Source organism: Sorex fumeus, unplaced genomic scaffold (genome assembly GCF_029834395.1).
Source record: "Sorex fumeus unplaced genomic scaffold, SorFum_2.1 ptg000061l, whole genome shotgun sequence".
NCBI classification, from domain to species: Eukaryota; Metazoa; Chordata; class Mammalia; order Eulipotyphla; family Soricidae; genus Sorex; species Sorex fumeus.
In genome coordinates this window covers 57,874,939-57,890,747 of record NW_026606118.1, presented here as the reverse complement: position 1 = coordinate 57,890,747, position 15,809 = coordinate 57,874,939, and the positions used below count along the sequence as shown (strand labels likewise).

General features: G+C 53.6%; 2 protein-coding genes across 3 annotated transcripts in view; one reads left to right on the top strand and one right to left on the bottom strand.

Moving 5' to 3' along the window:
- Positions 1-15,809, bottom strand: part of DLK2 (delta like non-canonical Notch ligand 2) — a 442,344-nt gene that overhangs the window by 154,350 nt on the left and 272,185 nt on the right. The gene's annotated exons all lie outside the window — the stretch shown is intronic.
- The window catches only part of TTBK1 (tau tubulin kinase 1), a 42,708-nt gene continuing 35,165 nt past the window's right edge, over positions 8,267-15,809 (top strand). Inside the window, exons 1-2 of one of the 2 annotated variants that reach the window (XM_056126333.1) lie at positions 8,267-8,514; positions 10,795-10,952. In XM_056126333.1, coding sequence (XP_055982308.1) covers positions 10,845-10,952 — 108 coding nt within the window. In that variant the 5' untranslated portion in view covers positions 8,267-8,514; positions 10,795-10,844. Of the gene's footprint in view, positions 8,515-10,790; positions 10,953-15,809 lie in introns of both variants that reach the window. The other variant, XM_056126332.1, reaches the window with a different exon arrangement.

The following is a 15,809-nucleotide window of genomic DNA, read 5'->3' as shown; positions in this document are numbered from 1 at the left end:
TTTGCGTTATTGCCCTATCTTGCTATTGTAAATAATGAGCCTGGAGGTGCTGATGATTATCTTTTCAGGACCCTAATTTCATTTCCTTTGAGTAAATACCCAGCCGAGGAATTGCTGAATCATAAAGTAGTTTGCTTCTAAGTTTTTTTTTTTTCCGAGGGGGGTGCTCCTAGGCAAAGAGACGGTGTGGGGGCCCAGTCTGAGCTATGCTGTGCTAATCAGGCTGATGGTTTAGCTCTGGGACCCAATAGTGCTATCTTAGCTCCTAAGATGTCAGGGGAGGGGCTGGAGCAATAGCACAGCAGGTAGGGCGTTTGCCTTGCACGCGGCCAAACAGGGTTCGATTCCCAGTATCCCATATGGTCCCCTGAGCACCGCCAGGAGTAACCCCTGTGCATTGCCAGGTGTGACCCAAAAAGCAAAAAAAAAAAAAGATGTCAGGGGACCTTGGGGCCACAAAACTCAAAGCAAGACTCTGTGCTATATCTCCCTAGTCTCTTATTTCTGAGGTTTCGGTGGTGCTGGTGGTGGTGGTGGTGGGGTGTGTGTGTGTGTGTGTGTGTGTGTTTTGTTTTTTAGTGATAAAGGTAAAGGCCCTCCCGTTGATCGTCGATTTGCTCGAGCGGGCCCAGTAACGTCTCCATTGGAGACTTTGTTGTTACTGTGTCTGGCATATCGAATACATCATGGGGAGCTTGCCAGGCTTTGCCGTGCGGGGGACATACTCTTGGCAGCTTGCCATGCTCTCCGAGAGGGGCGGAGGAATCGAACTCAGGTCGGCCATATTGGCCGCTTGCAAGGCAAATGCCTTACCCGCTGTGCTATCGCTCCCAGCTTTTATTTAGAAAGGTTTTTCTTGTTTTGTTTTGGTGGGATTTTTTTTGAGGCCACACTTGATAATGTTAGGGGTTACTCCTGGCTCTGCATTCTGGGATCACTCCTGGTGGTGCACAGGGGACCATATGGGATGTCAAGGACCAAATCCAGTTTGACTGTGTGCAGGGCAAGTGCTCTACCCACCTTACTATGGCTCTGGTTCCTTACTTAGAAGTTTTGAGGAAGGCAAGGGAGGGAGTAACATGCTTAAGAGAGAGCAGGGGTTCTCCAAAGTCAGAGAGACCCCTGTACACATCCCAGCATTAAACTGCGAAGGTGTGAAAGTGCATATCTCTCGCGGGGAGACATGGTGGCGCGTACTCAGGCAGCACACGCATGTCTTTTTTTTTTCTTTCTGGGTCACACCCAGCAATGCACAGGGGTTACTCCTGGCTCCGTGTGCAGGAATTACCCCTGGCGGTGCTCAGAGGACCCTATGGGATGCTGGGAATCGAACCCACGTTGGCCCAGTGCAAGGCAAATGCCCTACCCACTGTGCTATCGCTCCAGGCCCAATTTTGCTTTTTTTGAGGGGAGGACATACCCAACTATGCTCAGGGCTTACTCCTGGATCCGTGCTCAAGGATCACTCCTGGCGGGGTCTGGATGGCCATATATGGCTTTAGAACCCCAGCCTTACTGCCTGTTCCCCTTTCCACACACTTTTCCCTGCACAGAACTGTCATGGTATCTGTAATGGCCAGTTACATTTTTGTTTTTGTTTTGGGACCACATCCAGTAATGCTCAGGGTTACTCCTGGCTCTGCACTCAGAGCACTTGCTTTACCTGTGGGAGTCCTTGGGTTTGAGCTATAACTTAGGGTACAAGGGCAGCTGAGTGAGGGGATGGTAGTAACCCTTGAAATGATCAAACTGTTCCTAGGTAAATTAATTACACCTAAGGAAAAAGTTCAAGAATATTTACTGCAGGGGCTGGAGAACGTACAGTGAGTAGGGTGCTTACTTTGCACAGGTTTCATTCCCAGCACTCCATATGGTCTCCTGAGCGCTGCCAAAACTACTGATCCCTGAGCACAGAGCTAGGAGTAATCCCTGAACACTGCAGGATGTGACCCAAATATATATATATATATTATATAGCACTATATATATTATATATATACAGTATATAGTATATAGCACTGTATTTATTATATATATATATATAGAGAGAGAGAGAGAGAGAGAGCACTGTAGCACTGTCGTCCTGTCGTTCATCCATTTGCTTGAGGGGGCACCAGTAACATCTCCATTGTGAAACTTGTTACTGTTTTTGGCATATCGAATACACCACAGGGACCTTGCCAGGCTCTGCCATGTGGGTGGGACATTCTTGGTAGATTGCTGGGCTCTCCAAGAGGAATGGAGGAATCGAACCTGGGTCGGCCACGTGCAAGGCAAACACCCTACCCACGGGGCTATTGCTCCAGCCCATATATATATATTTTTTTACTAAAATACAATAATAACCTAATGATGACCAAATAAGACAAAGTTCACAATATTTTACTACATCCAATACAAAATTGTGGCATGGGGTAATAGAGTGGTTAGGCACTTGCCAAGCACAAGCACACAGCTGACCTTGGTTTTATCTCTGGCACTCCATATTGTACTCCAGTCCACACCAGAATGATCCCTGAGCTCAGAGCCAGGAGTAAGTTTTGAACACCACTGGGTGTGTGACCCAGAAATAAACAAGTAAATATTATAGCATGGAAAAGCACTGAAAAGTTACCCAAAGTGAGAGGAAATTAATCAAAATGGATGCAGAAGTTATTATGATAATAAAATCATTAAACAATCACATTACAAGAGTTATTACAGGGGCTGGAGTGATAGTACGGCAGGTAGGGCATTTGCCTTCCACGCGGCCAACCCGGGTTTGATCCCCGGCATCCCATATGGTCCCCCAAGCACCGCCAGGAGTCATTCCTGAGTGCAAAGCCAAGAGTAACCCCTGAGCATCGCTGGGTGTGACCCGAAAAGAAAAAAAAAGAGTCATTATAGCTTCCATACATTTTAGGAAGTTAGAAGAAAATTGAACATGGAAGATGTTTTAAATATCCAGAGCTGACAACTGCATTATAATGCATTGGATGGAATTGATAACAGATCAGACACTGCAAAAGAGAAGATAATGAACTTGAAGACATAGGAGTAGAAACGATGCAAATTGAAACCCGTGAGAGGAAAGTCTGAGAAGAAGTATGCAAAGCATCCTGAGAGCTCAGCAGGGAAAATTCAAGCAGACTAATGTATAGGGCAATTGGAGCTTCTGAAGAAAAGGGCAGGGTCGAGGGGCCAGAGAGATAGTACAGGGGGTAGCGTGTTTGCTTTGCATGCAGCCAACTCCAGCTAGATCCTCGGCACCACCAGGAGTACTTCCTGAGTGCAAAGCCAGGAGTAACCTGTTCGCATTGCTGGGTGTGGCCAAAAATAAATAAAGAGAGCAGGGTAGAATGAAAATTTTGAGAAAATAGTGGCTAAGAAATTTCCAAACTTGATAAAAACTATACACTGACAAGAAACATAAGTAAAATGACCCCAACGCACCAATTATAAGAAAAAATAAAATCTTAAAAGTAGCCAGAGAAATAATAGACATAAGAAGTAAAAGTCCTGCTGAAAAGCGAAGGGACCAGAGAGATAGTAGTGGGGCAGGAGCTGGCCTTGCATGTGGCCAACCCAAGTTTGATCCCTTATATACCTTAGGAGTGTCCCCTGAGCCCCACCAGGAGTGATCCCTGAGTACAAGCCAGGAATAAACCCTGAGTACAGCCAGGTGTCACAAGTGCCCTCCGATTCCCCAAAAAGAATATGCAGATTTCGCATCCGAAACAACTGGAGTTGGGAGACAGGAGAGTAACATTTTTATCTAAGTAGGGGAAGTGGTAGCACTGTAGCACTGTCCTCCTGTTGTTCATCGATTTGCTCGAGCGGGCACCAGTAATGTCTCCATCGTGAGACTTGTTGCTACTGTTTTTGGCATATCGAATTCATCATGCCCTACCTGCTGTGCTTAATTGGAATAATCCAATAATTTATTGAATTGGATTCTGCAATTGAAAAAAATTATCCAGAATGTTACTGAAGTATCAAGACTCTTGTGATATCATAATAAAACATTAACTAGCAAGCTGACTTAAGAATCATTTGTATCTGAAGAAAAACATTATTTACTCAACTGACAATGACAATGACCCAGACAGTTCACAATTTGGTAAAGTAATGGTCACGGTCACGGTCCTCCCGTTGTTCATCGATTTGCTCCAGCGGGCCCAGTAATAAGTGCGGCAATTTCCCTTTCTGTCTGGTAGAGAAGGTAATCCTAAAAGTTATGGTTTTATTACCCTGAAGGACATTAATCTATTTTGTAAACAATTTAGGACTCTCATTCAATTTCTTTAATTTACTATAAAAATTCCGATTATTACACACACATACACACAGAGTTGTTGAACATCCAGTGGTGCTCAAGGGATACTCCTGGCTCTGTGCTCAGGGTCACTCTGGTGGGACTTAGGAGACCATATGTGGTGGTCATGGCAAGTCTGGCACCAAGGCTGCAGACTAGCCTTACACCCTGGGTATTGTCCAGCGGTGCCCACACCAGACCTGGTTCCCGCCCTGATGAGGGCATTTGGCTCCAGAGGAAGTGGTAGTAGTGGAAATGTCAACCTAGGAATCTAACACAATACTGTTCGACTTATATCAAATTTCTCACCAGTTCCTTGTCTGAAGGTAAGATTCCCCCAGGAAATCATGCAAAGGGCCTCCTGGGATGTGCTAAGAATCAGCACCTACAGAGGAGAAAGCAAGCAAGATGGGGAGAGAGGAAGTTGAGCTTTGTGGTCTAAGTGAAGGTCTCAGCTGATTTCCGGGAGTAATTTTGAATATGGGATGCCCCGTCAAAGTTTCCAGGGCTGGAATGAGGGAGGCCGACCTTCGTTCTTTTTTTTTTTTTGCTTTTTGGGTCACAGCCGGCGATGCACAGGGGTTCCTCCTGGCTCTGCACTCCGGTTTTACCCCTGGCGGTGCTCAGGGGACCGTATGGGATGTTGGGAATCGAACCTGGGTCGGCTGCGTGCATGGCAAACGCCCTACCCACTGTGCTATCACTCCAGCCCCCGACCTTCGTTCTTACAGGCTGATCATCAACTGGATATGGGATATTCAGGAAAGGCTGTGCATAACATAGTTCTCTCAGTCAACAGAAATTCCAGGAGCAAGAGCAGAGAATAGTCAGCCTTTAGCATCACAGGTTGCTGGAGGAACGGGACCTTGTCCTAAAGGGCATTCAACTGGCTTACCACACTCTCTGCTCCAGTCCCCCAAACAAGATGGGGGCAGGCCTGGTGTTCTTGTAGCAGGGGGCAGAAGGCCTGAGACGGTCTTGCCAGTTGTTCACCTAATGGTGTTTTTTTCAGCCTGGGAGACTCTCTTCTCTCTGTCATGGCTCCATTCATTTATCTGTTGGAAAATCTGTATTGATCTGGCGTGGCCGGAGAGAGTACAGCAGGTCCGGTGTCTGCCTTGCATGCAGATGACCTAGGTTTAATCTCCAGCTCCACATATGGAGCCTGCCAGGAGAGGTCCTTGAGCATTACAGGGTTACTCCTGGCTCTGCACTCAGGAATTATCCCTGGCCATGCTGGGGCACCATATGGGATGCCGGACATTGAAACTGAATCAGCCTCAGGCAAGACAAGCACCCTCTTCGCTGTACTGTTGCTTTGGCCCCTCAAATCACAGCTGATTGTACCTCCTCTGTGGTCTCCTCGCTTCTTCCAGACTCAGAGGTCATTCTATTTCAATTGGATTTCAAGTGTTTGCGTCAGTAGAGAGAGAGCTCAAATGGCTGAACTCATGCTTTGCATGCTCAAAGCCAGGGTCCGACCCCAGAATCACATGTCCCCCTGAGCACCACCAGGAATGACCCCTAAACACAGACCCAGGAGTAGGCCCTGAGCATCACCAGGTGTGGACCCCCAAAACTAAACTTAAAAAAATTAAGATAAAATTATGTGGGGTCAGAGCAATAGTACAGAGGGAAGGGAGCTTGTCTTGCACTCAGTTGACCTGGGTTTGATTCTCAGCATCCCATTTGGTACCTCGAGCCCAATGGGAATGATTCCTGAATGCAGAGCCAGGAGTAACCCCTGAGCACTGCTGGGAGTGTCCAGCAGGACAGTGTGGACCCCCAAACCAAAACTAAATAAAATAAACAAATAAAATCATGAAGTTTGGAGCTGTGTGACCTAAGGCAAATTACTCAACCTCTCTATTCCTCATCTGTAAAATGGGTACAACAGTATCACTTCTACTTCACAGGGTGGTCATGAGAATTAAATGGCTTAATATATCTGTCAGAACAGTGTGTGGTAGGAATAAATTGCTGTTGGCATAATTACTGCCATTGTTATTGTTACTGGAGATGCGCTGGTTGAAGGTGTTAAAGATAGGAGGAAGGATCTGGGAGCCAGATAAAGTACATGTAGTATAAAGGACATACAGAAAATGTTGAACAATCCTCAATTCTCTCGAGGGAGTTGTTAGGGAGAATTTTTAATATTGTAGTAACATAAGTATATGTTTCTTCGTAAGAAGTAAGGAAGGGTCAAAAAGAAAAAAAGGGGGGGGGCTGGAGCAATAGCACAGCGGGTAGGGCGTTTGCCTTGCACGTGGCCGACCCGGGTTCGATTCCCAGCATCCCATATGGTCCCCTGAGCACCGCCAGGAGTGATTCCTGAGTGCAGAGCCAGGAGGAACCCCTGAGCATCACTGGGTGCTACCCAAAAAGAGGAAAAAAAAGAAGTAAGGAATGGTGGGCCAGAGAGACAGTACTTGCCTTGCATCTGACCAACACTGGTTCAAATCCTGATGCCACATATGGTTCCCCATCACCACCAGGGTCACTCCTGAGTACAGAGCTAGAAATGTCATCACCTGGTGTGGGCCCCAAAACAAACCAAAACAAAAAGGAAGTAGTAAGGAACAGTGCCACAGAAATAGTGCAGGAGTAAAGGTCCTTGCCTAATAAGCTGTCGTGATCACGATCACGATCACGATCATGATCATCCTGTTGTTCGTCGATTACCACGAGCAGGCACCAGTAGCATCTCCTTCTTCCTAGCCCTGAGATTTTAAAAGAGCCATATTCAATGCTCTTTCAGGGCTAGGAGAACGAGACCTATCATTGTTACTGGTATTTGGCATATTGAGTACAACACGGGAAGTTTGCCAGACTCTGCCATGCGGGCAGGATACTTTCAGTAGCCTGCCGGGTTCTCCAGAGTAAGAACTAGATAATAAGATGTCTTCCGGGAGCTGGGTTTTATAGTCTCTGGGTCTTGGTCGTTGATGGGACCACCTGGCGCTGGCGGCAGCTGGTGGGTGTAATGCCTTCCTACTGGAAGATGGGGGATCTGGGTGAAGAAGGCCCAGTCCTGATCCAAGCAAGCTTGGATATCTCAGCCCCGGGACCCGCTTGCCTGGGTTCCTCTGCCGGTTCCTTCATGCATGAGGCTTGTCCGAACATGTGGAGAGTGGTCTCAGCACGGCTGTGGCTGGTTCTGGAGGTCTTCGGCTGCCAGTGCTCTGCTCCGGGTGGGAAGGGAAACTCAACCCGCCCCCTCCATGGGGCCTCGGTGAGGACAGCCAGGCGCGGGGGCAGGAGACTCTGCCAAAAAGCAGCCAACCTGATTTAATCTGGGCCACCGAATATGAAACCTCAAGTACCACAGCCTGGTGCGTCACCCCCCCCCCCCAAAATCCAGGGGTATGGAAGTAAAGAACAATGGCAGAATTCCATCAACAGATGGAAGAAAGTGTCAGAGAGTGAGGATGGTGCAAGGAGGTAGTCTGCACCTGTATATGTGTGCACGCGTGTGTGCATACCTGTGTGAATGTGTGCGTGTGTGCGCAAGTGTGCGTGTCCGGGCGCGCGTGCGTGGGTATTGGAGTTATGGGGGAGGGTCTGTGAGGAGCAATGGGGAGAGGGAGGTCAGGGAGGCTGCCGGGGACTGAATTTAGAGGAAAACATGCAGGTATGGCGGATGGACCAGATCAGTTCAGGCTGACGGGACAGGTGAACAGTGATTGGGACCCTCATGGAGTGGAAAGGATAATCACAGGTATGGACACAGGTGAGCTTCACGGGGACAGGTAAGAAGTGATGGGGCCTTCCAGGGGGAGAGGTGGCAAGTCACTGCAGAGACGAGCAAGAAAAACTGAGAGCCCGCGGCGGGGGGGCCCGGGCGACGGGCGCGGGGCAGAACGTGATGTCAGAGCACTGATGGTGATGTCAGCGGCGGGCGGGGGGCGGGTGATGTCAGGGCTGGTGCTGATGCTGGCGGCGCGGTGCATTGTGGGCAGCTCCCCGCTCTGCCGCCGCCGCCGCCGCCGCCGCCGCTGCCGCTGCCGCCGCCCGAGAAGGATCGGGGCCGGGCCGGGCCGGGCCGGGATGGTCCGGGTCGGGAGGCCGCCGCCGCCGCCGCCGGAGGGAGCGGGCCGCCCAGCGCCGCACTGAGCCGCCCCCGCCCCCGCCCCGCCCCGGCCCCGGGGGATGCGCCGCCCCGAGCCGCTGCCTCCGCCGCCGCCGCCGCCGCAGCCGCAGCCGCAGCGGGCACAAAGCAGGTGAGCGGGGCGGGGCCGCAGGGCGGGGGGCGGCGGGGGGCTCCTGCCCCGGGCCAGCCGGGCCTCGGGCCTGGTTCGCCCCGCTGCCTTCTCCAGCTCCCCCTCCCTGCTGCCATCGCCGCCCCGGGGACGCTGGCCTACACCGCCTGGGCCGCATCCCGGGCCTGGAGCGCTCCCTGCCCCCGCACACAGCCCTCCGACCCCAAGGCGCCACCTCCGGGCACCCATTCCCCACCGGCTCCATAACCTCTCTCTCTCTCCTGTTCTCCTCCCTCCATTCCTCACTCCCTCTCGCGGTCCCCTCGCCCCCTCACCTGTCATTCTGATCTCTGCTGTCTGTTTCTTTCCCAACCCCCCCCTCTCATCCATCACTCGTCCCTTCCTCCCCCCTCAGCCCACTTCCACACCTCTGTTCACCTGTTCCCATTACTCCTCGCCGGTCTCCGCTCCTTCCTGTGCACCCACATTCGCAAACACACTTCACATAGCTGCACATCCGCACCTACCCCACCGCCAGAGAAGTTCCTAGGTAGATCTCTCTCTTTCTCTCTCTCTCTCTCTCTCTCTGACACACACACACACACACACACACACACACACACACACACACACACACCATAGACACCACACTTGCTTGTGTGCATGCTGTCACTGCTATTCGAGACCTCCTCCTTCACAAGTCCCCTCTCCACACCCAAGGTCCTGAGGGGGTGGCAGATTCCTGAAGTTTGTGGGGTCCAACCCTAGTGTGAGCTGAGTGTGCTCCTCGGGGCTAAGGGAGAGACAAGTGGCCCTCATTAAGCCTCTTGCCTCTATGCTCCCGTTCCCCACCTCACCTCTCCCTTTGAGGCTTACCCATCCATAAAAACGGAAACAGAACCAAATTTCCCCGTCAGTCCATAGACTCCAGCTCCCAGGCCCTGGAAGCCCCCCAGAGCGCACCTACTTCTGTTTCTTTCACCCCTTGCCAGCTGCTTCGGTGGTCTCTTCAGTTTTCTCCCAACCCTTCGTTGTGTCCTACTCCATCTCTGCCACCTTCTCTCTAGAACCTCCTTTGCCCTCCCTGGCCTCGCCTTAGTAGCCTAAGGAGGCCTCTTTGTCTCCACCGCCTTGTGCCCTGAAGTCTTGTGGACTGGAGCAGTCAGCCAGGTCATTTGAACAAAGAGAGTGACAGCTACTGTCCCCGTGATGGTTCCCTTCTCCCACATGTCCACGGCACACCATGACGCATGAAGGGGGTCCCCACACCAGCCTCAGGGACTTGGCTCCCTCTTCCTGCCCTCTCTCCCAACCTGTCATCCAGTGTCACAGTGAGGGCCGGGCAATAAGCAGAGAACAAGTGCAGGAGGAAGGGGGATGAAAAGGCCCTGGTGCTCACTCCTTGCTAGCGTGGCAGCGATCTCACAAAGCATCTCTTACCCCTTGCCTGCACACCTGCCCATCACACACCAGCAGACACAAAACTGCACCTTAGCACACACACAGACTCCACAGATGCATACAAACACACCACGATAGCCAACTGCTGCCCTCCCTAGTGCTATGTTCCTTCTTGCTGGCCCTGAGCAGCCACAGAAAGGTGTGGTCAGTGGCGACTACTCCCCCCTACCCAGTGACCTGCAGCTCCCTGGCATTCTGGCCCACCGCTCCCCGTCTTTCCCCACTTCCGCCGGACTCTCTCTCCAGACTCCGGTCTAGCCCATCACAGTCACCGCATCTGCCCCCTTCTGTGCGGAGGGGCTGTGCTGCCCCGAGCTGGGCTCCCCTCCCTGCCTCCATCTCCAGGCTCCTCCCGTGTTCTCGGTCAGCAGCACCCCCTGGGCGAGAGCAGCTCGGGGCTGCCTGGCCCACGGGTCCCTTCTTCTCCTTGGGCTGCACAGGCTTTCTGTGGCATAGCAAACGGGTGGGTGCTTTGGGGTCACGGAGGAAATCCCTGAAACTGTTCCTTCCCTCCCCCGGGGTCCCCGCCCCGGCTCCCTTTCACAAGGTGGGTCCCAGTCTAGGCTGCTTCCCTGCTGTCAGCATGTCTTGGCGAACTCCTTCCCCCCACCGCCCCTCTCTGCCCCATCCGCACGCGGGGACCGCTGTCCCACCGCTACTTGTAATTCTCGTCTCCTCTGACCTCCACGGGGGTGTTCACTTAGCGCTTCCCGCTGGAGAATGTGCCCAGTGGGCCAGGGAGGCTGCCAGCCAGGACTAGGGGGGTGCTTCTATCAGTCCGCCAAGTGACCCCGGGTCCAGAGTCGCCCCATTCACAGCCCCTCCGCACTCTCCAGGTAGATGGCCCCCCCAGGGCAGGCCCTGCGGACACCCCTCCCTCCGGCTGGCGGATGCAGTGCCTAGCGGCTGCTCTTAAGGACGAAACCAACATGAGTGGGGGAGGGGAGCAGGCCGACATCCTGCCGGCCAACTACGTGGTCAAGGATCGCTGGAAGGTGGTGAGTTAGTGACCCCGCGGGGCAGTGGGAGGGGCCGAGGGCGGGGGGCAGGAGAGGATCCGGCCGGCGGTACAACCCCCCCCCCCCCCGCCCCTACCACTGGAGGGAGGTGCCCCTGTCTCATCTGCATGATGCTTGCGGAGCCTTGAATTTTGTCTACACTGGTGCACAGTCGCCTCCCCCGAGCCTGCCCCCCCCAACCCCAGCTGCCTCGCTCCCCCTTTCCCCGCTGGGTCATGTTGGTCGGGCCCAGCCTGGAACAACTCCTGGTTGGATGCCGGAGCCGGAGCTGCAGAGCGCGGGGCGGGGGGGGGGGGGGGGGGGGGAGGAGTGCTGGGGGGAGGGGGGTCGGTGGGGGAGGGGGTTCTTTCTCCGCCGGACCTTGGGGAAGGGCGGGGAGGCCGCCGCTTCCGCGGAGGTTCGGGAAAGAGGCTCCGCAGCCGGCTCCCAGCGCAGCCTCGCTCCTTCTCGCCCGCCGCCCTCCTCCCCTCGCGGCTTCCTGCGGCAGGTGCAACACGCCGAGACTCCATCTCCCAGGGTGCCTTGCTCCCGCAGCCCAGCACTTCGGGCTGCTTTGCCTGCCGGGAGTTGTAGTCCGAGCTCCCTGGGGCGGGGGGCTGGGCGCGTGGGGAGAGGGCCACGTGAGGGTCGTGGGGGGGAGACCGTCTCTGATGAGTGGGTCCTGTTGGAGACCAATTCCTGCCTCTCCCCGCCCCCCCCCCCCCCGCATCTCCCAGAGCGCTCGCTCCGGAATCCTCTTTATCTTCCTGGGAGGGGGGAGGGATGGTGTGGGGCTCACTGTGGGTCTGCACCAGAGTAGGGAGCCAGGACGAAGGAAGCGGGGGACACAATAGTCAGCACTGAATTATTGGTGGGGAGGGGAGGCAGGTCCAGCTCAGCAGGGGTGAGAGGTTGAGAGGAGAGTGGGGTCTCCATGGCAACACCCCCTGGCCACTGGACCCCTAATAGCCCAGGGATTGTCCAGCCAGAGAAGCCCTTGGGACTGAAGGGCGTTGGTTGGTGGGAGAGAGGGTGGGGCAGGAGGGAAGGAGATTTCTTTTTTTTAGCGGGGAGGGGTGGAGCACACCTGGAGGTGCTCAGGGGTTCCTCCTGGCTCTGCACTCAGGAATTACTCCTGGAAAACTCCAAGGGACCTCTGGGATGCTGGGGATTGAACCCAGGTTGGCTGCATGCAAGGCAAATGCCCTACCCACTGTACTATCGCTCGGGCCAGGAAGGAATTTTTTTTTTTTTTGCTTTTTGGGTCACACCTGGCGATGCACAGTGGTTATTCCTGGCTCTGCACTCAGGAGTTACTCCTGGCGGTGCTCAGGGGACCATATGGGATGCTGGGAATCGAACCCGGGTCGGTCGCGTGCAAGGCAAACGTCCTACCCGCTGTGCTATCTCTCCAGCCCCAGGGAGGAATTTTTTATGCTCAAGGGAGAACTGCAGAAGAGAGAGAGGAAGACGGCAGAAAATGGGGGCAGAAGGGGGTCCAGAATTGTGATGAGAGGAATGAGCGTGGCCACGGGGCGAAGGGGGGCATGGCTGGGGGGTGAAGGGAGGAAAGATGATCCCAGAGCCTCTGGGTTCTCTCAGTAGCGTTTAGCCTGACCACGTGGAGGAGGAGAGAAGGACTTTTGCATTGAAGAGGTCTGGTTATGTGGGTTTACATGCTGAGCTAGTGCTGGTTGGCCTTGTCTTGGTTGTGAAGGAGGAGGCAGAAGGTGAAGGGAGAGAGAAATGGCAAGGGGCCAGCTGGGGAAGGGGCGAACTTGGCATCAGTGCCAGGACCTCGACCTCTTTTTAACCCCCTCTCCCTCCCAGCCCTCAGAGAACCAAAAGGACAGCATGGGGTGTTAGCCGTCCCCTTCGCCCCTCCCCCACCCACCCACACACACACCTGCACCCAGTGGAGGGAGTGGAGAGAGAGGCTGGAAGCACAGGGATCCAGAACAAGCCCCCAGAGCTGCACAGTGGCAGGAGGAAAATGAGGGTCTGAGGCACTGGGTGGAGTCCTGGAGCAATAGTGACACTTTGCTCGTGGGAAAAGTGCTCTCAGCAACAGAAGGACATATACTAACACTAAAAAGAAACCTTAGCGTTTGATTTAAACTCTTTTTTTTTTTTTGCTTTTTGGGTCACACCCGGCAATGCACAGGGGTTACTCCTGGTTCATGCACTCAGGAATGACTCCTGGCGGTGCCCAGGGGACCATATGGGATGCTGGGAATCGAACCCAGGTCGGCCGCGTGCAAGGCAAATGCCCTACCCGCTCTGCTATCACTCCAGCCCCTTGATTTAAACTCTTACTGTTTCCAGGAACTATCCAAAATGCCTTATCTGCAGTATTTCATGCCAGAGCAATAATACAGCTGGCAGGGTGTTTCCCTTGCATACCGCCAACCTGGGTTCAATCCCTGGCACCCCATTTGGATATAGCACCCCAGAGCAACACCAGTAATGATTCCTGAGTGCAGAGCTAGGAGTAAGCCCTGAGCACTGCCAGGTATGGCCCAAAAACAAAAAAAAAAAGAACAAAATGTGCCTTACCTGCATGATCCCAACACCTATGGAATAGACACTATAGTATAATTATCCCTGATTTGCAAGTGTGGAAACTGAGGCAGAGAGATGCGCTACCCTGCCAGATTCTTGTGATAGGTCAGGGGAATCAGGTCTGTGTGACTGCTGGCTCAGTGGCCAGCAGGCTCTACTGTTTGCCCAGGACTGGCCGGGCCCAGAATCAGAATCACAGAGCGAAGGATGCTTTCACCAGCTCTAGTCCCAGGCTATCATTCTACTCAGGAGGAAAATGGAAAGCTCAGAATTTCAGAAACTCACCCCAGTGCACCAGAGCTGGGCCAAGAACATCAGGTTTCCATCAATGCTTTGTGAAATCTGGTCCCATCGGGTCATATTCCACCTGCAGTTCAGAGAGGTCTTTTTTTTTTCCTCCTTTTTGGGTCACACCTGGCGATGCTCAGAGGTTACTCCTGGCTTTGCACTCAGGAATCACTCCTGGCGGTGCTCAGGGGAGCATATGGGATGCTGGGAATCGAACCCGGGTCGGCCGCATACAAGTCATACGTCCTACCCACTGTGCTATCGCTCCAGCCCCAAGAGAGTTCCTTCAGTTAGGGAGGGGATCCTGAAAAAGGCAGGCCGGGTGGCATGGGGTCTGTTTGTTTTCTTTTGTTGTGCCCACCTGACAGTGCTCAGAACTCACTCCTGGTTCTGTGTTCAGGGATCACTCCTGGTAGGGCATGGAAGACCCAGGTTTGATGAAACCTGGGTCGGCTATGTGCACGAAATACTTGCACACAAGTATGCTCTGGCCCCTGCTCACTTTATTCCAGCTCGGCCCCCCAGTCCATGAACACCCAGGTGAAGACTGTGTTCTGCATTGGATCGCCTGAATTGGGGACGGGAGCAATAAGCCAGTGGGGAGGCCGCTTGCCTTGAATGCAGCCAACCTGGGTTCAATCCCCAGCACCCACAGGGTCCCTCCGAGCCCCACCAGGAGGGATCCCTGAGTGTAGAGCCAGGAGTAAGCACTGTCAGATGTGGCACCAAAATAAAAACAAAATAAGCAAATGAAACGTGACTCTGCTATGTCAACAGCACTGAGACAAGGTCCCTAACTGCATCATCACTTTCCTTCTGTGCAAAATGGGGGATTCCAGGGCTGGAGCGATGGCACAGCGGTAGGGTGTTTGCCTTGCACGCGGCCGACCCGGGTTTGATTCCCAGCATCCCATATGGTCCCCTGAGCACCGCCAGGAGTAATTCCTGATTGCAGAGCCAGGAGTAACCCCTGTGTGTCGCTGGGTGTGACCCAAAAAGCAAAAAAAAAAAAAGGGGGGATTCCACTGACCTTCCTTCTTCAGTCTGAGCTGCTGGAAGTTTTTTTCTTTTTCTTCTTTTTTTTTTTTCTGCTTTGTTTGTATGTGGTGGTGTGAGGGTAACAGACATTGATGCTCAGGATTGACTCCTGACTCTCTGCTCAAGGATCACACCTTGCAGTGCTTGGGGAACCCTATGCCGTTCCAGGGATCAAACCCAAATCGGCTGTGTGCAAGGCAAACACCTGACTATCTCTCCCTCCAGCTGCCCAGTCTGTGTGCCTTGGAGTCTTGGGGGCATGAACTGAGGTGGTGTCTGTGAGTCTGGATCAGATAGGGGGCACTTCCCTCTCCCTTGCCCTTTCCTCTGTGCGTACACACGGCAAACTGCAGAGGAATCTAGAAGAGAGCAGAAGCTCCCCTGAGTTTGAGGTTCCCCAGAGAAAGACAGGCCATGGTTCCCCTGTGCATCGACATGCTCTTGGTTCTGAGACTCTCCTCCAAGTCTCCCTTGGCACCTCAAGCGGTCATAGACTCTGGTTTATTAGAGTTCTTCCTCCGTCCTCTTTCCCCGTCCCTTCCTGGACCCAAGAACCTTCCAGATCCCCACAGCCTTCCACTCCTCTTCTGAAATCCTCCCTCCAGTCTCCTCTCTGCTTTCTAGCAGGGGTTCCCATTATTAGCTGCTGGGAAGTCTGCCTTGCCCTGCCTAGCCCTGCCCCCGCCCCGGCGCCCCTCCATTCACACATCAACATTTATCTTGAGCCATTAAACATTTATGGGGCACCGAGTGATGCTGAGTAAATGCTAGACAAGGGCTCAGTCAGAGATTGGGAGACTCCGAGAGGGCCAGCTGCTCGGCAGAGCGGCCTGGGTGCTCACTGGCCAGCCCAGCTGCTCTTATGAGTGGGGAGGCCACAGGACGTGAAGGTGGAGGGGAAGGTGGAGGGGGTGCTGGCGGGGGCTGGGGAGAGACCTCCTGGAGGGACAGGCTGCCTGGGTAGCTGAG